At 40.7% G+C, this 24,363-nt stretch overlaps 1 protein-coding gene across 1 annotated transcript in view; it reads right to left on the bottom strand.

Moving 5' to 3' along the window:
• Nucleotides 1-19,086, bottom strand: part of SEMA3E (semaphorin 3E) — a 230,774-nt gene extending 211,688 nt beyond the window's left edge. The window contains exon 1 of the mRNA XM_044979219.1: nucleotides 18,643-19,086. Within this exon, the coding sequence (XP_044835154.1) occupies nucleotides 18,643-18,757 (115 nt within the window). The 5' untranslated portion in view covers nucleotides 18,758-19,086. The remainder of the gene's footprint in view (nucleotides 1-18,642) is intronic.
• Nucleotides 19,087-24,363: the final 5,277 nt, after the last annotated feature.

Raw genomic sequence — 24,363 nt, 5'->3', positions numbered from 1 at the left:
ATGCTTAAAACTAATATATAAGAAAATATCTTCAGCCTAATGCATATTAGTCAGTGATAAACTGGATTCACTAAGTATGTCTGCTGCACTATGCCCTACCTGTGAAACAGATTATATAGTTTATGATTTACATGGGAACTTGGGCAGAGGTGAAAGCCCTGTTAGAGCACTGATGACAGATCATCTATCTGGCTCCTACCACAACAGTCAAACCTTGGATGAAATTTATGCACCGGAGCAAGTTTCCCAGCAGTGCACAGGGGAGAAGTGAGGACAGGATGGAGACGATGAATACCTGCCAAAAGTAAAGGTGGCTTGGTTTTTTTGTGAGCCAAAGCAAGCTCTGCTCTTATTTATTTAATTTTTAATGACGGTCTCCTGTTGGTGCCTTGGTAATCTCTCTTGAAGCCTATGTGTTCTATTTGCTGTGCCTGAATGAATCAGGGTCACTTTTAGCAGCAACTTCTGTTTTAATTTGTAAATAGCTTTGACATCCTTGGATGAAAGAAGTGGTGAAAGAGTTTTACAGGATTTTCCCATGCCTTTCTGCAACCGCTATCATCCCAGATAAGAGGGTAGATGTGTAAATAACAACACTTTACACTTAGCATGGCTCCTTTCATCCAAGGATGTCAAAGCAATTGACAAGTTTAAGCCTCAGGAGACTCATGTGAGGTATTACACCTATTTTACAAATGAATAAACTAAGCCACTCATGCTAGGTTTCTACACTTAAACTGGGGCCTGGGGTGGGAATTGAAGGGAGAATGTTCACCCATCACTAATTCACCTCCCCAAGAGGCAGTAGTTAGGTCAACCAAATAATTCTTCCACTGACCTAGCACAGTCTACATTGGGGATTAGATCGGTTTAACTACGTTGCTCAGGGAGGTGGGTTAACCTAACTTTTTAGGTAGACTTGGCCTAAGGCACTAATTTTGAGTTGGTCTTAACAGCTACTTTGTAGCAGAGCTGAGAATGGAACTATGGAAGTCTCTGACAATCTCTCTAAGGTACTTCAATTATCATAGTATCTGAACACCTCACAATTTTTAAATGTATTTAACTTCACAATGCCCCCGTGAAGTAGAGATGTTCCGAGAGCTAGTCTACACTTGAAACACTACAGCTATGCTGCCATAGCACTTCAGTGCAGACATTCACTACAGTGATGGGAGGGGTTCTTCCATCGGTGTAGTTAATCCACCCTAAGAGGCAGTAGCTAGGTCCACAGAAGAAGTCTTCCATCAACCTAGTGCTGCATACACCAGGAGTTTGGTCAGGTTAACTGCCTTGCACAGGGTGTGTGGATGTTTAACATGGCTGAGCAATGTAGCTGGGTTGACTTAACTTTTCAGTGTAAACCTGGCCTGAGTAACTTGCCTACTATTACACACAGGAAGCCTGAGGCACAGCAAGGAAATGAACCCAGGTCTTGCAAGTCCCAGGCCAGGACCCTAACCACTGGACCATCCCAACTCTCAGGTCACTGCTCCAATCTCTAGACTACACTGCTTCATCTGTACAAGCAGGATGGGGTCAATCCAGCAAGATATTGAACAAGGTGCACAGTAGTGCAGAGGTACTGAGTATATTTGGTCAAATTCCAGCAGTGGCTCAGCAGGCTGTAAATCCGGCTGTACGCTACTGAATGGGGCTTGCTGTTGCTTAGTATCCTACCTAAAGCCATAGGACTGATTAGCACTCAAATGAACATTCCTGTGGGTAGAGTTGGGAAGAGTGTTAGAAGTTGGATAAGCATGAAGTAATATTGGCCTAAAAAGAGCCCACTCTCGCTCCGATTGGAGTTCAATGGAAGTTTTTGTCTCTGAAAGCAGTGATGGTAGGACTAAGATTCAAAGGGTCCACATAAAATTTTCATGGATTTCAGTGGTTGTAAAATGAAGACCAGAGATACTACAAGTCCAGCACTTAGTGATTCCTTTAGTAAGCATGGTAAGTAAGAGGCCGATATAGCCATCCTGAAGCTGCAAATGTTTGATAATTCTTTATACTGCTATATATTCATAAATGTTACCAATAAATACACTGATATCTGATGTGCCACTTAACTATATAGTTTTGATAGTAAGTAATTAATTAAGCAAGCTGCCCTTGCGAAAATCCCAACTCAAAGTCATACTGGAAGTTTATTGTAAAACCAGGAATCAAACCTCAATTTCCCCATTTCCAGTCCAGTTTCTATATACGGGGAAAACATCATGGGTGAAATCCTGGCCCTGTTGAAATCAGTGGCAAAACTCCCACTGATTTCAATAAGGCCAGGATTTCACCCCTTGCAAGTAATATCTTGATGTAAGTAATGTATTTATAATTGCACTCAGCAGTGTTACAGTGATAACCCAACTTCCGGGACTGGCAGTTCAGTTCTCTGGTGTTCATCCCCATCCTCAACATAGTTATATATCACTACAAGGTGTTGCTCTTCAAAAGCAAAACAGAGAGGTATTGCAGTTACAACGACACGTATGGAACCTCCTCTAAATATGGTAACAACTAATCTCTGTCATCCAAAGCACAATGCCTGGTGACACCAGATCTTATAGACTGAAGAGCAACATTCTAATTAAAAACAAACCTCTGGGACAAAGTGAATATGAGAATCTAAGCTCTGGTCTACACTACAGAGTTAGGTCGAGATCAGGCAGCTTACATTGACTCTGTAAGCATCTACACTAAAATGCAGCTCCGAACGATGTAACTCACCCACTACACTGACTTAATAACTCCACCTCTGCGAGACACGTAGCACTAAAGTCCGACTTAATAACTTCACCTCTGTGAGAGGCATAGTACTTAAGTCGATGTAGTTTGGACGACACAGTGTCAGTGTAGACACTGCATTGCTTACATCGATTATTGGTGCCTTTCAGAAGCCATCCCAAAATGCCCCACCGTGACAATTAATTTGGTGCAAACGCTCCTGGTGTGGACACGCACCACCAACACAAGGAGTGTAGCGTGGACATGCAAAAGCAATTTAATCACTGCTGTGGTTGTAAGTCGACATAACTTAGGTCGATTTAATTTTGTAGTGTAGACTTGCCCGACGTCTGCAGAAACTTGCCATCCTTTTGCAAACTAAATACTCACACACCTCAGCAAAATACCTCGACCAAGCCGTAGGACTACAGTCATCAATATAATTTGACTAACTTGAAAAACAAACTCCAAACAAACGTTCATTATAGGCTTGAGATCTACTTTCTCCGAGTTACTTTATAGCTGTGTTTGTGTCACCCTAGACACAAGATATGCTGAGACATGATGTCTTCAAACAAACCCTTCGGCATTCCCTTTGGATCCTGCAACATACCCAGTCATCTATCCCATAACAGTTCTAATTTACACAATATTTCCATATCATTACAAAATTCTTGGCACACTCTATGAACAGTCTTGCAAGCATGCATACACACTATCAGTTATTACTTTCAAATCCTCATTAGGCCTCAGACGTGCTTTCAGGTAAGTATTTGTCATTAACCAGGCATATGCTATACTTCTAAGAGCACAGAGGCTTGATCTGACAGCTTACATGTTGTCCCACAGTATGTACCCTCCAGCAGTGTGCAAAAAGCCCAGTGCTTCTTTTGTAAAGTTATTTGCTGCATTTTTGTAACATTGAAAAGAGCTATTCCAATGTAGTTGAGAGGGGCTCTTCCAGTGTTAGAAAAGTAAAGGGCACATGTTTAAACAGCACAATAATAAAATGATTCAAAATAATAAATCACAAGTCTAGCTCCTTGCACCCACAGACCTTGGAACACTCTATAAAGTAATCAGAGACGCATGTCCAGTGAGGTCTGCCTTTCATATGATAAAGAGGCATAGGGGGCATGGAGAAATGTTGCTCTTATGGCCTTGCAGGATCAGACTCTAAATGAGTAAGCCAGGTTTATATTCAGGGAAGGATAGAAGCAAGGGAACGCGTTGGCTGTTCCTCCTTTCATGGGAACTCACAAGAATTTTGCCATTGCTATTAATGGCAGCAGAATGAGGCTCAGAACTATTTCTAGATTAAATGTTTGATATATCACATGGCTAGATTGTAAAAAGGTAAGCTCTGTACTCAAAGCCACTTTTAGAGAAACAATCACCCATTTTTGCAATAGTTTATCTGTTATTCTCAACAACATGAACCATTTTAAACCCCAAGAATGCAAGTATTTAAGAAATGCTTGTAAGAAATACAAGTTGTCAGGGTGTAGCATTGTTCCAGTAAAACTGCAAACATTCATTTACTGGGAACCACTTTTTAAAAAACTGCACTTTGGAATTAGTAAAACACTGTCTGTATTGCAATGTGTCATTGTGCAAAATAATAGACTAATCAACAGGTTGCTGCAACCTATCACCCTGTGATGGGATGTTCACCCCACACCACCCCTGCAGGGGTTATGTAGGACAGGAGTAGGCAGGGCTGGTAGGAAGAGGTGGAGGTCTGCAGTCACTCTCTGGGCATAGTGAGGAGAGAAGAAAGAAACCGGGGCTGGGACCCTGAGCCCAAAGGAAGGGATTTACATAGATAGGTGGTGGAGAAGAAAGCCTGTAGAGGGCAAAGTAGGAAGAAGCTCATGGAAATAATAGACTTTGGCTGCTGATTTTAGGATCCCTGGGCTGGAACCTGGGGTAGCAGGTGGGTGTGAGATCTCCTACCAGCCACTGGGTAAGTGCTATTGACTTGAATCAGAACACTGCCAGACACCACAGTTAGACAGTTTGTCCAGTGGGACTTTGATGCCCCAGAAGGGAAGGACAATAGTGACCTCGCCAAAGGGACCAAGCCAAGAAGAACGAGCATCCAAAGTCCATAGAGACCAAGGGGAACAACTGAAGGAGGTGATGCCAACTAATCCCTCCAATCGTGAGTGAGCCTGTTACACACCCTCTTTACGTCTGTAGTGTTTCCTGAAACTGGATGCTTTTCCAGACTTCTGTGTAACCTGAAAATACACAGAAGGACTTTGTAAGGCCTGAAATGAGGGAACAGAGAAAGAGAAGACAGTGACAGATTGAACGACACAAAAAGGCACAGGACATCTCTGCACCAAGGACTTGTAATAGGCATGAGAGCCCTAAAAGGCAAGCATATTGCTTACCAGCTTACATCTTTCTGTGCTCAGAGAGAACAGATATTTCCAAGCTTTGCATCATAACATTCTCGATCAGCTGAGCTGAATCATTTAATACACAAATGAGCAAGCTTATTTTCTTTTACTCTTGCTTATGCCACACACCCACCCACGGTAAAATACTTGACTTAGTTGTAAATAAGAGTTGCAGAAGTTCTTGGCAACACTCACCAGCCTCTAGCTTTCCAGCTGCAAAGTGACTTAAGTGATGATTTATCTTCAAGATAAGTACAGAATGGCCAGAAAGAATACTGATATTACATTTTGGTAACATTGTATTGAGGACTAATAGCCGGGGAAAAAAACCTCAATTTATTGATACTGAAGTTTTGAGGATTACAATATTCTGCATTCATTTTAAATCATTCTCTTCAGCGAAGGTCAGCAAGATCAGAGTAAGAAATGGTCAGTTCTTCTGTGGCATTTATTGTACGTCAACAAGTAAAATACGTTTACAGTTGCTCTCGCTTTTTTATTAAGCCTATTAAACAAATCTTTTGTATGTTACAAGTACAAGCTATATCCCTCCCCCCTTATAAAACAAATTTAGCACCTGTAAGAACCCCATTGTTCAACTTCCTTGGGAAGCCTAAATCCCTTCACAGTTTGACATCAACAGCCCTTTAAATAAAAATAAACACAAAAGAGGTAAGTATAGAGTAGATACATACAGAATCATGAGTCTTCCTACACTTATATGACTTTCTTCCAAACATTAATTCTTTGGCTTAAGGAATTGTTTTATTAGCAACTTGCCAAAAAAATAGTTAGTATACCAGAGAGTTCCAATTAAGCCCCTCCTAAATCTGTTAGTAAATATTCTATTTGAGGATAAAGAAACAGAGGCAAAGAATGAGACTCAGAAGCTTCACTGAAGGAGTATACTGCCTGAAAACTGAAACATTTCAGTGCTGATGACATTGAAATGTCAGCAAAATAATTTCATAAGAATCATATACTCTATTCTTTTTTTCTCTGCAGCCGGATCAGACTCCAAAGTGAACCATATATTGCCCTTCTCAGGATACTGGCATATAATCAACCTATTATTACAGATGAGTGAATAAGTCCCATCAAATATTTTATTTAACTACATTTTCCCTGTTGTCTGCTACAGATCAGGATTTTCTTGACTATATCAGTTTTCTAACCTTGCATTTATTTACTCCATGGTTTGCTGTGAAATACTCAATCCAATAATTCAAACTATGCTGAGTTACAATTGGTCACATAAGTCATATGATATTGTTTCAAGTCCCCTGATTGAAAGTGTGTAACTCATAGTTAGGTTTCTGGTGTGAATGTTAACATAAAATAAACTTATAATGTGAGTTAAAACCTGTACTACCATAAGGTGCCTATGGAAAATAGGGTTTTTTGCACTGAGGAAACTCTCCAAGTTGAATGGTTAATAGGCTGATTCAGGCTTTATCTCATATGTCTTCTTACCTGTAACTAATGGTGGTCACATGTGTTAATCATGAAATTCTTTGGAGATAAATAATACAGCAACTTTAGTATCTCAAAACAGGGTTTTTTGATAATATACCATGGTGTAAGGTTTTGTTTCACACTGACAGCCTTCCACAAAAGGTTTAAAACATGGAACACAAGCAGGTGACATTCCTACACATTGATTAACATTTCAGTTTGCAAAACAGCTCCACTGCACTCAAGGCCTAATCCAAAATCCATTAATGTCAACACAAAGACTCCTATTAACTTTAAATGGGCTTTAGATCAGAGTCCTAATTGACTTAATACGTAGCAAAGGATGTTGCGTGTTGTATCTGTTCAGACAGGCAGCAAGGTGGATGAACTAGATCTCCAGCAAGTATCTATTTTCACCTGAGCCTAATAAAGAGTAATTTAAGGATGAGTTACAGTTTTCAGTCTATTTAGATTTCTCTTCTAGCTGTATGAGCCATGCAAACTTTACAGCTACTGGCTCCTATTCATAGTGAGTTCATCATGCCAGCACCAGGAGAGGTTTGGCAGGAATTCGATGTTGTCATGTCTGAGGTTACAGACCACCTGCATATACTTGTACAGAAACTGTAAACAGATCTTTCACATCTAATCATATTTGTGAGGACCTACACATAGCCCATTAGTAAAAAACCCACAAATCTCTGGTAGATTGTGAAAGAAACAACAGGATGGGCGAAGCATGTTGAGGTGATTTGCGTGCTCCATGTGGTGAGGTTAAGCATTGTATCCAGATGCCCCACGGATATAGCATAATTTAAATGACTTCTGAAAAGATCTAGTGGCAAAGGATTTTAGGGCAGAAGGATTCCTGAAGTGCACAAAGAGAGAACCTCCTCTCTCCTCTCTTAACCAACTCCATGACAAGAAATGATCAATTTCATAGCAAGTATTTTTGTTCAGATTTTGATGATGGTAACGAAGATCAAAGATTTTCCTGAAAAGCAATCATCTGGTGGTATATTTCTGTGCTCCTTTTTTCTGTAAGGGCAAAATTTACTGTGAGTACTACAGAGCTGCTGGACAGAGAGATCCATCATGGTGATATCTAATCACTTTATAGCTTCATTTTAACTACAGAAAATCCTGAGGGGGGAAAAATTCAATTATGTAAGCCCACAACTGACTTGGTTAACAAGGTGAACTGCTCACAACTTTCCTCCTCCACAGTGAGAATGTGTAACACTGAGGCAGATTGAAACAAGTGGAGAAAGGCATTTTCCAGAGTTAAATGCCAAAGGCATGGACACAATAGGCTGCTAACGTTTCTGTTATTGAAACTCTGCATTAAGTGAATTATTAATTTTCAGAAAAGAGAGTAATATTTTAATAAGTCAGTGTATATAGAAGATCTGCTCAGTTCCCAAAACTCCATATTTATGCTGGTAACTTAAATTTCCACTTCTTTAAAACAAACACAGATCCATTTACTTCATTTTACAGAAACTTTGAACTGAAACCAAGCTCATAATGTAGTTAGTGTTTTTTTGCAGTAGGACAAAATTTTCACCAGCTTTCTTCCTCAACTTTTTCTTTCATGTTGCCATCTTGGATCCTTAACTGGCTATTTAAGTGCAGAACAGATTATCTAATAAACACAACATTAAGAATAATGTATTCAAGCTAAATGGGTTTCAGCTGTAAAATAAAGATTTGCACCTTTTTCCTTGCAGGGTCTGTGTTTTTTTTTTTAAATGAATATTTTGTAATTAATGATGGCTGCACTTTGTGGTTTCATGATCTTTGACTGACTACATGAAGAAAACCAGGACACCAGATTTAATAATATTTAGTATTCCCACCGCACAGTTTTACAATATTTATTGACCCAAAAGTTTCTCAAAAGGTTTGAAACAGATGCGTGGCCCTGCACAGCATACTGTAAATCACATAAATAATATTAATCCTGCATGTATTTAACTAAAATACAGCTTTCTTTTCCAGAGGAATAATAACTCAGGCAATGTGTTTAAAAAAGTTTACAACAACAGATGGTGTTGGCTCTTTGAAAGCAGCGAGATAACTGATTAGAAACTTCAGATGACACCCAGTTCTCTAAAACAAAATCAACAAGCCAATTGAAGTTATACTGCAAGCTGTCTGCTTCAAGACAAACACCAATACAGTGTATCCCTTCAGAATTTTGCTGCAACAAAACCCACAAAAGCCTTTGTTAATAAGATGTAGTTATGAGAGGAGCTGGTGAGTTCTTTGCCAGAAATTCCAGCTCTGGTGAACAAGTCCCTTTAGGCTCAGTTGGAAAAACCTAAAAACTGCCATGGTTTCAGTGTAAGGAATCAGTTGTCTCATCAGTGGGAGACAGCAAAAAAGGAGAGAAAAAAAGAAGTGAACCTAAGACAGAAGAGCTCCTATCTGTATTTTTCCCCCCTAGGACATTTCTGCACTGACACTGAGTCCTATCTAGCCTCAAGAATTTGGGAAAAGAGAAAGATAGAGAAAGACACAGACACAGATTGTTTCTAAACACTCATAATTCTGGTTATTAGTCTTTATTCGCAGCCACATTCCATAGAACTACAGCCATAATATAGTTCTTAATTTCCCAAACACTCAGAATTGCAGTGCCCTACATACATCATGTGTGGCGAATAATCCAAGTGCAAAAAAGTCATGGATACCAATTCATGTCATGTATCCCTAAAGAACCAGATCCTCATCCAGTTGTAGCTCCAATCTGACCCAGAGCCTGAATAGGTAACTCTCTCATTGAGCCCTCTGAATAATTTCAATTTACTGTGATATTAATGAGAGAATAGGCCTCCATAGCAGATTGTAAGCAAACTGAGTTGGTTAGGATTAAGGCTACAATTTTTTCATGAAAGTTGCAGAAGTCACGAAATCTGTGACGTCCAGCAACCACTGTGAGTTCAGCCCTGTCAGCTGGGAGTTGCAGGGTCCCTGTGGCCAGAGATGCCAGGGGCTCTGCGGGGTTCCCAGCTGCCATGGGCAGTGGCAGGGGCGGCTCTAGGTATTTTGCCGCCCCAAGCACAGCAGGCAGGCTGCCTTTGGCAGCTTGCCTGCGGGAGGTCCCCAGTCCCGCGGATTTGGCGGCTTGCCTGCGGGAGGTCCGCCGAAGCCGTGGAACCAGCGGACGCTCCGCAGGCATGCCGCCAAAGGCAACCTGCCTGCTGCCCTCGCGGCGACTGGCAGAGCGCCCCCCGTGGCTTGCCGCCCCAAGCACACACTTGGCGTGCTGGTGCCTGGAGCCACCCCGGGCGGTGGGGCTGCAGCTCCTGGCCACTCAGGCACCAGGGTCCTCCTGCAGTTTCTGGCTGCCACGGGGGGCAGGGGACCTGGGAGCTCCAAGCCACCACAGGTGGCAGGGGTACCCAAAAGCTCCCAGCTGCCACGGGTGGTGAGGGTACCCCGGAGCTCTGAGCTGCCAAAGGCATCGGGGCCCCAGAGTTCCGAGGTGCCACGGGAGCCCGGAGTCTTTCAAAGCTCCCAGCCGCCATGGGTGGTGGGATACCCCGGAGCTCTGAGCCAGGGGATCCTGGAGCTCCAAGTCCGCATAGGCATGGCAGTGGGGGCCCCCAGAGCTCTGAGCAGCCCCTGCAGCTGCCCATTCTCCACAGGCAGAATGGGGACCCCGCAGCTGGGCTCCCCATTTTGTCAGGGATATTTTTAGTAAAAGTCAGGGACAGGTCACGGGCTTCCATGAATTTTGCTTTGTTGCCTGTGACCTAGCCCTGACTTTTACTAAAAATGTCTGTGACAAAATCTTAGCCTTAATTAGGATTCATGTGGCTCTACAATCATTTATTTGGAATATTGAGATGACCACTGTGCATTCATAAAGCAACTGGCATACTTACAATCATTAATGATCATTTATCTAAAAATTCTCTCCCAGAAATGTGTTCTTCATTTTGCTGTATTCATTATTCTTCAGCTAAAAAGTTGCATCCATCCAGTCAGGAATCAGAAACAATGCCATGTGATTCAGGTGTTCAGTCGCATACATACAACATGAGTAGTCAACCGTGAACCGCAAAGTTTATGAGCAACCTATTCATCAGAATTGTTTGGTGAATGCTTGCAAATCCATTCTCAGAAATCAGGATTGTTTTTTCAAGTGAATCTCTGACAAAAGAAGGCAATGCATTCTGTGCAGCAGCAGCAGTCTTTGTGTCCGGGTCCATGACTGGAGCTCCTAGACAATTCCTAGATAATTCAAAGAAGAACCACAACAACTAACGAGACCTGAAATAGCAGCAAAGAGTCTTGTAGCACCTTATAGACTAACAGACGTTTGGGAGCATGAGCTTTCGTTGGTGAATACCCACTTCGTCGGATGCATGTAGTGGAAATGTATTTCACCCACGAAAGCTCATGCTCCCAAACGTCTGTTAGTCTATAAGGTGCCACAAGACTCTTTGCTGCTTTTACAGATCCAGACTAACACGGCTACCCCTCTGATACTTGAGATTTGAAATGAACAGTTTGAATGGTCCTAGCTTAGTGCAATGTTAAAGTTAACAGTTTGATCACACTTAGTAAAATAAAAAAATTCAAAGCTGAGGTCACCTAGGAAGTTATAACTGAAAATTGTTGCAGTGGCGATGCTGCCTCAGTCTTAATTACAATGACAACAAACCAAATTTGCTAACAAATTACAACAGAGGGAGGGATAGCTCAGTGGTTTGAGCATTGGCCTGCTTACACCCAGCATTGTGAGTTCAATCCTTGAGGGGGCCACTTAGGGATCTGGGGCAAAAAATTGGTCCTGCTAATGAAGGCAGGGGGCTGGACTCAATGACCTTTCAAGGTCCCTTCCAGTTCTAGGAGATTGGTATATCCCCTTTTATTTATTAGTCCTCAATGGTGATTAAACAGATCTAAAACCCAGAAATTAATCATATACATTAAAATTCGCATTCACATATGGATGACATTCATGTTTTCTGCCTCTCTTCAGCTCTTTCCTGTCCTTATTTGACACTGTTTGTCCTTAGAGAAGAGCTCACTTCTTTTTTAGTCCAACTTTCTCCTTCTGCTTGCCTATAACTTCACTAAACTGCAGGAGGAATTAAGAACAGAAATAGGAAATAGACATATAAATTAGGAAAAGAAGATGGGCTGAAGCACAGGATGCCTTCAAATGCACATATACCCTCCACAGATATGATTTATCAGAAGGGTAAAACCCACATATTGGATGAGTTCAGAGAAAAGCAAGAAAAAGATCCAGGAATTCAGACGTGATTATGAGGAAAGATTAAAAGGGTAAATTTGTACAGCTTGGCTAAGGAGTGGCAAAGGAGCAACATAAATACAAATATCTGAGAGGAGTTAGGTGATATGCGTAGGTGTAATAAGATGAAACTGAGAAGGAAATTTGGATGAAAAGCTGTCTTAATATCAGCAAAGTTTCCTGACAGAGATGCAGTAGGTTGTCAAACAGTTTCCCAAGGGAAGAGATGAAAGGTTCACCACTTGGCACATTTAATACCCAACCTGACAATCTGTTAATAATGTAAAGAGGAAACCTACATTTGCAGGGAAATGGACTAATGAGATCATATCTTTTTTCTCTGCTCATCTCTAATTTCTGAGATTTCTTGAATTAGCTAGTGAAAATAAGTGATGGAATGGATTCATGCACTGAACTCAGTCAGATACAAAACCAATCTTTTTATTATTATTATACCAAAGCCTCCTTTTAGCCTCCTTTGTTTACTCTGGCTAATTTTTATTGGGTGGATTTCTGTACTTTTTTCTCTTTGCCAAACACAAAAATGCAGTACCACAAAGCATAGTTTAAAATGCATTGTAAATTGAATTTGTACACGAGTATCAAACATTTTCATGAAAGTTTTCGATCCAGATCCTGTTAACACGGCTGTGCTAACTTTTAAATATAGACCTACTGTCCTCTGCAAAACCAGTCCTATTTCAACATGTAATGTAAATAGTTTCTGTTTAACATACAGTGTCTATTGATTCCACCTTAATTATGTGTTTCCCAGTGCTGAGAATGTTAACTGTGGGATATTGGGAAAGAATTTTACCATCAGCCTATAAAGACGATTAGCTGAAACTTGGCTTCCATTAGCACCTCATTAGGCAGAGTCTGTATTATACATAAAATGAGCTAATGATTTTTATATCATTTTAAATGTAGCTGTCAACCTGTAACATACTAATGTAGAAACTTTATTTCTCTATAATAGGGAACACAGCAGTAATATATCTGCAACTCTACAAATCAGCATGAATCAATAGTTTGATGTAATAATGCACCCTAAGATGTTTATTGTTCATCATCAGATGCTGAGCTTTAGACAAAACTGTAGCACTAAATGAACATGAAACCAAGAACATTTTTCTAAATCCTGGTGTAAATCTCCTGATAACTGAAAGGTGAATGGATGACTCAGGGAAATTATAATGGAAGAGGGAACACATTGTCACTGGTTCAAACTAGTTCAGACAATTAGTAACCAAAAGCTGCAACCATTCAATGGCTGTTGATTTAACTATAACTCTGATTCTATTCCCACTTAAGTCAGTGGTGAAACTCTCATTGAGGGTATGTCTACACTACGGGATTATTCCGATTTTACATAAACCGGTTTAGTAAAACAGATTGTATAAAATCGAGCGCAGGTGGCCACACTAAGCACATTAATTCGGTGGTGTGCGTCCACGGTCCGAGGCTAGCATCGATTTCTGGAGCGTTGCACTGTGGGTAGCTATTCCGTAGCTATCCCATAGTTCCCGCAGTCTCCCCCGCCCCTTGGAATTCTGAGTTGAGATCCCAGTGCCTGATGAGGCAAAAATCATTGTCGCGGGTGATTCTGGGTAAATGTCGTCAGTCACTCCTTCCTCTGGGAAAGCAACGGCAGACAATCATTTTGCGCCCTTTTCCCCTGGATTGCCCTGGCAGATGCCATAGCATGGCAACCATGGAGCCTGTTTTGCCTTTTGTCACTGTCACCGTATGTGTACTAGATGCCGCTGACAGAGGCGATTCAGCAGCGCTACACAGCAGCATTCATTTGCTTTTGCATGATAGCAGAGATGGTTATCAGCCGTTCTGTACCATCTGCTTCCATTGTAAATTGACAATGAGATGATGGTTACCAGTCCTTCTGTACTGTACTCTCTGCTGCTATCATGGGTGCCCCTGGCTGAGGTCAGCCAGGGGCGCAAAAGACAAAAATGAGAATGACTCCCCGAGTCAATCCCTCCTTTATGGTATCTAAAAATAGAATCAGTCCTGCCTAGAGTATGGTGCAAGTGAACCAGAACAGAGAACCAGAAAGCACAGCTGCTCCGTGTCAGACCCCGCAGAAATGATGAGCTGCATGCCATTCACAGGGGGTGCCACTGCAACAACCCCACCTGTTGCTTCCCTCCTCCCCCAGCCTTCCTGGGCTACTGTTGCAGTGTCCCCCCATTTGTGTGATGAAGTAATAAAGAATGCAGGAATAAGAAACAGTGACTTGTTAGTGAGATAAAATGAGGGGAAGGCAGCCTCCAGCTGCTATGATAGTCCAGACAGGACATTAAGCAGTGTGGGGGAGAGGAGCCCAGCATCCCGCTGCTATGATAGTCCAGGCAGAACAGAATCTTTTCTTTACACATGAAGGATGGGGGCTGATGGAGCTCAGCCCCCTGTTGCTATGATGAAGACGGTTACCAGCCGTTCTGTACCATCTACTGGGAAGTAGTAGCACTCATGGGCTGATGATGAGGACGGATACCAGTCCTTCTGTACTGCACCATCTGCCACAAGGCTGATGATGACGATGGATATCAGTCATATTGTACCATCAGCCACCAAGGAGGGGGGGGTGAGGATGCTACAGTTCAGTGCCACAGCATCGCGTCTACCAGCAGCATTCAGTACACATAGGGTGACATTTAAAAGAGTCAAGAGACGATTTTTTTCCCTTTTCCTTCTGGGGGTGGGGGTGGGGGTAAATTGACGAGCTATGCCCTGAACCACCCCAGACAATGTGTTTGACACTACAGGCATTGGGAGCTCAGCCAAGAATGCAAATGCTTTTCGGAGACTGCAGGAACTGTGGGATAGCTTGAGTCCTCAGTCCCCTCTCTCTCCCTCCATGAGCGTCCATTTGATTCTTTGGCTTTCTGTTACGCTTGTCACGCAGCAGTGTGCTGAGTCCCTGCTGTGGCCTCTGTCTGGAGATTTTTTAAAAATGCTTTGGAATTTCGTCTTCTGTAACGGAGCTCTGATAGAACAGATTTGTCTGCCCATACAGTGATCACATCCGTACGGTCCATGCTGGAGCTCTTTTTGGATTTGGGACTGCGTCGCCACCCATGCTGATCGGAGCTCCACACTGGGCAAACAGGAAATGATATTCAAAAGTTCGCGGGTCTTTTCCTGTCTACCTGGCCACTGCATCCGAGTTCAGATTGCTGTCCAGAGCGGTCACAGTGGTGCACTGTGGGATACCGCCCGGAGGCCAATACCGTTGATTTGCAGCCACACTAACCCTAATCCGATATGGTAATACCGATATTAGCGCCACTCCTCTTGTTGGGGAGGAGTACAGAAACCGGTTTAAAGAGCCCTTTATATCGATATAATGGGCCTCTTAGTGTGGACGGGTGCGGCATTAAATCGGTTTAACGCTCCTAAAATCGGTTTCAATGCGTAGTGTAGACCAGGCCTGATAGAGTGACCAGACAGCAAGTGTGAAAAATCGGGACAGGAGGTGTGGGGTCATAGGCGGCTATATAAAATAAAGTCCCAAATATCAGGACTGTCCCTATAAAATCGGGACATCTGGTCACCCTACTCATTGACTTTAGTGGGAGAAAAAGCAGATTCTGGGTAAACTGAACTGGTAGCCCCAGTTTCTTGCAGACAGGTGTCCACCTTACTAAAAATCACCAATACAGTTTATGTGAGGCTTGACAAATTTATTGGTAATTCAAGAATGTACTGCTACTGATGAACTGCCATGGAAGCTAATTAAGTGAGTAGGTGCTGATACACATGAGTAATCTGTCCCTTTAGCACGGCGACTGTGCTATTCTCATCCACAAAGGTTACCCTAGTGCATCAGGAACTATTGCTGCTCAGGGGTGTGAAAAGTGTGCACCGCTATTGGCCAGCCCTTGCCTACTCTGCAGATAAAGGATCTCCTGCCTCACAGCTATTTCAAATGAGCCATTTTTGAAATTAAACTAAATATTAATAAGTTAAACTCCTTCCCTAATTTCTAGCTCATGGAAAATGTTTTAAGATATTTTGAAGTACAAATCTTTTTAAACAGATGAGTTAAAAATCCTCTTGATTCATGGGCATATACCTCCTTGTACTACCAATCATACAGTCCTCCAAACCATCTATCATATAATCTTCCAAGTCCTGATTAGCCACGAACATACACAGTCACAAACGGGAGACGTGTGAATAACAAACGCAGTTCCATTAATCAGTGTCTGTTATAAATTTGTCTCTGTGCAGATTTTATGGCCATTCCATACTATAACTACCCATATGGACTTTGTCACCGATCTCAAAATGGCAACTTACTCCAAAGCATATGTTGGCTTTGTAAAGAGGACAAGTTATCATTTCATTATAATTACTCTATTGCTTGTTTGGTACACAGAGCAACAGCCCTCTGGAACTATACATTTAGGATGGGAGACCCTCCTGCTATTCATATTTGGTTAGTGAACAGAGCAAGGACATTTAGTCATTGTCTTGCTCTTGAATGCTACATTCTTTTAGCTGGGAGAATTACAATAGGTGTTCCCAGGATGCAAACAGGTATGCCACTTCTAACTTTTGACTTGGAATATGCACGCAGGAACCCAGCACAGTGTAACTTGTAAAATCAGTTGCAGTACGTATATGAACCAAGTATAAGGTAGTGATAAGTGTGCTCATATCAGGGAGCAGAGTCAATACAGTAAAGTCATTGGAATCAGTGACAGCTGGCTTCAATGGGGTCAAAATTTGGCCCTGAGTGAGAAACTGGTATTTTATAATCTATTTAAAAGCATCACAGAATTATGATGTGTTATGACCAAATTATTAGCGCTCTGAAAATGAAAGCAGCATGCAGTGAAATGCACATTGATTCTAACCAGTGGAAAAACAATTTACCCTACTAAGTGAGAGTAGAAACATTTAATACCTACAGAACCACCATGGGAAGCTTGCCAGAAGTGGCAGCTAATCCAGCACCCTGTATTAACACAACAGTAGGACTATTTATTTCATTCACTGTGCCTTTTTCCTCTCCCCCACCCCATCACCACCAAGTAATATCTATGATACTTATAGTATTTCTAACTACACCTAACAAGAAATTGACACTCGAATATGTTGCTTCCAGAAGGGAGGGATTCCATAAAGCCGGATAAAGTCAACACTTATCAATAGTTGCTACTGTATTTTGAAAACCATATGTCAAAAAAAATAAGGTCTCCTGTATAAAACTAGGATCAATTCATTTCATTCATTGATGTTAATCACTGGTTCAATTACAAAACAGCTCCTTAAGACAAATCTTTCTTCCACTAAAAAGTGTTCCAAATGGTCTATAAAAGCAAAACCCACTTCTATTAGCCTTCTAACAAGACATTCAGACCAATTATCCTAGTCAGCTTTCCCTTTCTTTCTCCCATAACTGGTCATTCCGATTGCTATATAAAAGACAATTAAATCCTGTTTAGTCTCATGCTAGTTTATACTCTGTACAATGTGTACTTGTAGTCTGATGCTAATACATTTTTTAAAAGTTGCTATTATAACATATTTCATACTGATGAAGCTTAATTGTCTGTTTTAATAACGACAGTATTTTTTCTCAAGTATCAGAGTAGTAGCTGTGTTAGTCTGTATCCGCAAAAAGATCATCCATCCGATGAAGTGAGCGGTAGCCCACAAAAGCTTATGCTACAATAAATGTGTTAGTCTCTAAGGTGCCACAAGTACTTCTATTCTTTTTTCTCAAGTACGTTTCCCTCTTCCTTCCCTCCTGCCTCCCCATCCTTGTTAGGTCAGCAAAGAAGGGAGTCATTCTCTTTTAATCTTTGTACAATAGGTAATATAAAAACATTTCTTAGTGACAGATTATGGGCATATGATGCACACTCTGTCCTTTTAACTTCTTCTGCAACAACAATCTGCTGCATATTTTCTAGTCATGTCATCTGTTAATGTGTGTGCTGCTGCAGAGAACTACAATTGCATGGAACTGCACAAGTATTTATGTAAAAAAAGCTCAAGTTGAAATAAAGAAACCTGGGAATGAATTTAAACCTATGCAACCCTACTACCCAGGTGCAAATGAGGGCACAGTTTGGCTCATAGGATTTTATTTAGAATTAAGGAGGAGGGATTCAAACTTCAGGTAAACTGCAACTAAAATAGTCAAGAGTTTTATACCCACCCACCTATTTCATAGCAAAATGACATTTATCTTTGGGCAATTCAGTCAAACTGAAAGCAGACTTATATTGGCAGTCATTTTAATTATAGTGTGATGACATTTGCTAGTTTAGAAGATGATTCATCAGGCTGCACAGGAATTCACCCACTATATACATAAGTTGGATCCACAGCAAAATGTATAAAACAGGCATTTAACTGCTTAGGACTTACCTGGTAGACGACAGCATATCATAAACTATTCACATGTGTTATCTATTGCATTTCATCCTTGTTAGAGAACAATCTTCACAGAAGATGGAGAATAATGACAGAGTGACTAGCTAGTTTAATGCACTCAAAGGTGTAAAAGGCTATTGTAGCAGCCACTATGAATCAGTAGAAATGCTTTAAAATAAATATTGCTGTCTACAGCAAACTAAATTGCACCCTTTATTAAGCACAGGAAAAATCATTCATATTAATTTCTGAATAGGAATATTTCATTCTGTGAAGTGTCCAAATTCATCCGTGGTGTAGTAATTCCACTGAAGTGGTGGAGTTACAGCAAGATTGAATTTGTCACAAAACCTAGCTGACATACTGACCTACCTTTATGTGACAGACGTAATCTTGGCAGCCTTGTATCTGTTGTATGACATGCGGTCGGTAACTCTAGTAACAAACCATATAGTGCCAGGATTAAAAGGTCCTTAGTAGATGCCATGCTGCCCAAGATCAAATTCTTGTGCTTCTTCACTTAGTTGTTTTGTTTTTAAAAGCTTCAAGTTCCACTCTTGACTTTCCCAATGCAGCTAAGTCTTTTTCTGTTCAGTTTGTGAGGATCTCTATGGGAAATTCAGTTCTCATCAGAACAGCACACAGCTCCACATTGTCAGGCTGTGCAAATGTCATGTAAAAATATTCTCTCCCTGCGACAATTGTTTATAAACTGAGAGGACATTCCAAGGCGTTACTCTGCAGTGTTGTGTCTTGAGCTCTCTTCAGTAACTCTGCCAGTGGATTCAGGAAGAAGCTGTATTTACAGTCCCTCCTGCTCAGCAATTCATTCGGGGGGTGGGGGGGGAGGAACCCTCCTCCTTGATGCTCTTCAGAACTCAGTCCCTTGCTCCGACTTGCCAAACAGCTAGTTTTAATTCACCTTTCACCTTTGCTAATTAAAAACAAGAAGTGCCATTCCCTCCTGGAGTTGCAGGATCCACCCAGCAGGGATGCCAGGCTGTCAGCATGCTGTATTTACTGGGAAAGTTCAGTAAGGTTGAGGCAATATACACTACTTGCTGCTTCTATGAATGTTTCTGATCCATGTGCTGTGCACTGATCCTTCCAGTTGCTTAACGATCTCTCATTCCCAGGCATCAGGATGGGGTCCAGGATTCCCTCTTCCCCTCCTTTTGGAAAAATATGTTTTAGAAAGTCATTTTAGTTGTTGTTCCCAGAACAATTAAAGAGCAGGATTCACCCTATCATTAACTGTTTAAATGTACCATAATTTAGACTAATTAAACAGCATGTTAATACACAGATCAGAATACAAATAAATATCTGTTTTGCATACTGCCTATGTATTTAATTTATTTATTTATTGTTTTACCTCGCTTTTAAAGATACCTTGGTGAATTCAGTTTCCCTTCAGATTATAATTTCTGTACCGTAAAATCCCTCCATTATACTTACTTTACATATGATCTATGGTTCTGATCCCAAAGACACGTACATACGTGAATAAAGCTGCTTATGCAAATAAGTGTTTGCAGGGTCAGACACATATATTACATGTATCAACAAAGGGAATGTACTGTTTGGATGGTATGATAAAGCAATATTAGGTCTTCAACTGCCCATCAGCCACCTCTTAAACTGTGATCGAGAAAGCATAGAAAACTTTCACAATCTATAATTATAAAATATACCTGTGTCAAAAACAAAGCATTGATAACTAACGTGTGTCGGTTTACATCTGGAATACATTTATGAGGGAGTGTGCCTAGAGTGTGCCTTAAAGCAGAACACTGACCTCAATGTGCATGAGTTTACCATTTGCAAGATGGGTATTAGAATACCTACCTCACCGAAGTATTGGGAGGCTCAGTCAATGGGCTGTGTACTTTAACTAACAAGGTGTTGTATATGGCCTGATCCAATGACCAAGATTAATGGAGAGACTCCAGTTAATTTCAACGGGCTTTGGCTGAGGTTCTGTACATTTGTATTAACTGTATTTGCATATTTCCTAATTAAAATAATATCCTTCACTGAGTTTAAAATACTAGAGGACTCATTTTTCTCTCAAGTATAAGGTTAAGCCTAAAATTGCTGAAACATTGCAAATTTTGGATGATCAAAACAGCATTTTTACTCCAAGGCTTTTGAGGATCCCTGTATGGACAATGGAGCAGCCTTTAATTTAATGTTTTATGATAAGTGCCCATCTAAAGTTCTGGGTGCAGGTGTACAGTATGAAAAACATATCAATATACTATGAGCCTCAAAACTTCCAAATTATCTTGCCGTACTCTGTTCTGTTCTTCAGATTCTTATACCACATCCACTACTGTAAATGCTCAGCACCTCTGAAAAACTCAGGCCTCAGGAGTCCCAGGTAGAACAGCCAAAAGTTAATGCACCAAATTAGGTTCACTTTTGAAAATTTTATGGCTACACCCCTTTTTGCTTCCATTGCTTTAAACCTTAGTTGATAGAAACTGTGGGCCAGATGCTGCATTAGCCCCAAATGGAGGGAGATGCACATTTGAGCAAAGATAAGATGTGTACCTGAGCAAGTGGCAATTCCTCTGCCACCCAAAACCATTCGTACTGTACACTGTAGATATAGACGTATAAGAGTAGTATTTGTTTTTAAACATATAATGGCAATTATCAGAGTTTTGGTTCCAATAGAATCAGCAAGACCTGCCCAGCTAGCCTAATTTTTACTTTTGGCCAGAGGATGAGGCTTTTTGATCTGAAACAAGACTCTCTAGCCTCTCAACAGAGTGGGCAGGGTCATTGCTCGAGGCCCTGCCCCCCTTCCCTTCCCATCACTGCCCTCAGAGCCTCTCCTGAGAAACTCTGAGGGAGCTGTGGAAGGTGTCAGGAAACAAGAGCTTTGAGCAGATTGAGCCCCTAGCCAGGGAAGGAGACACAGCATTAGGCTCCTCAGCACCAGAATCTATGGCTGCTGCTGAGAAAAAAAGCTCCTCAGGGGATAACTGAGGGCAGGATGGATTTGATTTAAATCAAACTGATTTAAATCACTAGTCAGGAAGACTTGATTTAATCATGGATTTCTACATAAAAGTGCATTCTTGTAGGTTGTTATACCCTTAACACATATTCTTCACAATGCAGAAATAGATGTAGGTTTCATTTTTAGAAGGTACACACTATATGTTTTTAAACAGTGATTTATTTTGAAAATGTTTCAGATTAGTTTTACAGCTATACCAGAAAAAGACTGAATGTTTGGTTATTTCATTTACCATAAGTAATTGAAGCAGATATTTATGAAGTCATTGGGAGGTGAACTATCTCCAATTCAACAGGTTAATCATTAATATTTGGAGGATTTTCTTGCCATGCTGTATTAGGAGGAGAACATCACCAGACAGGCATTTACATTGTTTTATTTAACTAAAACAACAACATTAAATATTCTGGATTTTTCTCTTCAAAAGCAAACATATAATATTTTAACAAAACAAGCATATGTCCCTTGCTTCTCATATTAATCTCCAGACTTCTTCTCCGTGTCCAGATCTATTCCGCCTCCAACAATCTTCTTCTATTGGTTGAACTTTTTAAAACTTCACTTTTAGAGAGAGATCAGGGATTGACTCTGTGTACACAAATTTGCAGAGGGACAATAGGGTTGAGGTCTTTTATTTCTCACTTCTATATATTATTTATTTATTTTAAAACATTTTTGCTGTTAACAAGCATGTTAGCTCTGGAGACACAAATCCACAGTCTGAGAACTGCAAAACTAAGCATCTCTGATGGTATCCTCTAGACTGAGCACTGAGTGGGATAGATAGAAAGATTAATTTAAATAATCTATACAGAAGTCTATGGAACCATAAGATTGGGTCCCTAATCCATGAACTATTGGAACTCATTTACAAAACTTTTCTTAAACATTGCATGAATATATTGTCTGATACTACTGAATTAGAATTTATAATCCCTCTTCCATGATGAGATATCTTTGAGCATTTTATCAAAAAAAATCCGAATTTTAAAAAAATCTGATTTTTTTTTAAATCATTGATTATTATCCACCCTGACTGAGGGACTGGTGTGCGGGATGAATGGATTGGAAGGGGGACTAAGGGACCACGAGAAAAGGGACAATCGCATATTTGTATGCGGCAATTGATTAATTTGGAGGGAGTCGCTAGGGACTGAGGTGGCGGGGTTGCGGAGAGGAATTCCTATTCTGGACCTTTTCTCTGGCTTTTTTCTACACCAGTGTAGGAAGGTCGTCTTTGTTACACTGGATCTGTTTTTCTCTTACATGCCATTGCCCAAACTTGAAGTGCAGAATGTGCAATGCGAGTCATGGAGGGACAGCTACACATCTGCAAGTCTGGCCACCTGAGGCAAGACAGATAACCTTTCTGTGCCCCTTTGTCCCCCCCGTTAATTGGGCATACTAACATACCTACCCCACAGGGGTGTTGTAAGGCATGTTTGTAAACGGTTTTGAACTCTTTGGATAGAAGAAAAACTATATAAATTTTCAAATATTAGGATTTAATCTCAGATGAGTATGAGTACCTGGCTGGGATCCTGAGAGACTGCTATATATAACCAAGGCAAGTGTAACTCTAATAGTTGAGTTAATAAACTAAATGCAATGGTTCATCTTGGTCAACTTTGAATCAGTCTCAGAAACTTAATCCCAGCAAAGCAGATCCTGGCAGGGGAATAAGTGATTTCATGACTGGAAAGTGCAGAGTTTTTAAGAATATAGGGACAAACACTGCATTCAGTGACACTAGTACAAATCCAATAACCACCATTGTCTTGCTCTGGATTTACACTAGTGTAATATATAAGGTATATACTCCAGATGGCAGAACAGTTCTGTGATTATAGCTTCCTAAAGAACAAGACGACACATTTTCTTTAGTACGTCTGTAAGAAAAGGAAAGCACAACAAATTGTTACATAAAGTTTGAGTAATATTTCTGTAGGTATAATTTAAAACTGCATCATTTGGACTATTAATTATATTGTGCATTGCATACTTAAATACTGTAGCCAGGCTCTGTTCTCATTTGGACAATTGTAAATCCAGAACAACTCCAATGAAATCACCAAGCCTGTAAATCTAAACATTCTTAACAAAACACTTCTAACATATTATGCAAACTGATTTAAGTGCAGTGTGTACAGTGATATGTAAACATGGCATGATATAAGTAAGTAGACTCTCAGCTACTAGCAACAGTAACAAATTCTAAATGTTATAACAATAAAACAAAATGAAGTGTTTACAGCTTTTAAACGGGGGTGGTCCAAGTATAACTTTAACATATTTTAATAACCAGCCTGGAGTTCTGTCTCACAGTCCGATTTTGAACATGATACACTTTACTGTCCTGGGAATCTCCTCACCGTATCATTTAAGAAAGAGAGAATAAAAAGCACACAACTTTTATATTGACTGAATCAGGTTCTCAGCTGGTGTACATCAGCAAGCTCATATCCATCAGGCGCTGATGTTATTTCTGCCATTTCAGCTTTCAGATACTACTATGAAGAAATATCTACAATAGGCAGATAAAATAAAGACGAAATTTACCTAGTCTATGATCATTCTCTCTCTTATCTCAGTCAGTTAGCCTCATTCCCATATCCTGTTAAGCACTGGTAAATGGCTCCACTTCATTGGTAGGGTCAGAAAAGGTAGCAATATAAATCTGTATTTCATTAATATACTGGAGGCACCACAACCCCAAATTCCTCACTGACCCTATAACACCCCCCCCCCACATGCTCAATAAACCAGAGGGTTGACAAGATAGAACATGCAGATGACAGAGCAGTAGTAGCAGGTAAGCAATTGCCCGATACTACCCTCTGGGATGTCTCAGAAAGAAAGGCACAGATCCACTTGGATGACCCCATTGACCCCTGCTATGATGTGTTAACTGATGGTGAAACAGTATTCCCAGAGACTGTCAATACAGAGGAACAACAGCGTAATAATACCTAGCTCTTATATAACACTTTTCATCCCGACATCAGGTAAAGGATGGTGCAGGAGGTCTTTGCTTTGCTTTTGTCTGCTGAAGTCAGACCCTA

Source organism: Mauremys mutica, chromosome 1 (genome assembly GCF_020497125.1).
Source record: "Mauremys mutica isolate MM-2020 ecotype Southern chromosome 1, ASM2049712v1, whole genome shotgun sequence".
In the NCBI taxonomy this organism is placed as follows: Eukaryota; Metazoa; Chordata; order Testudines; family Geoemydidae; genus Mauremys; species Mauremys mutica.
Note: the sequence above shows the minus strand (reverse complement) of the source record. Positions and strands in the feature narration are given on the sequence as shown.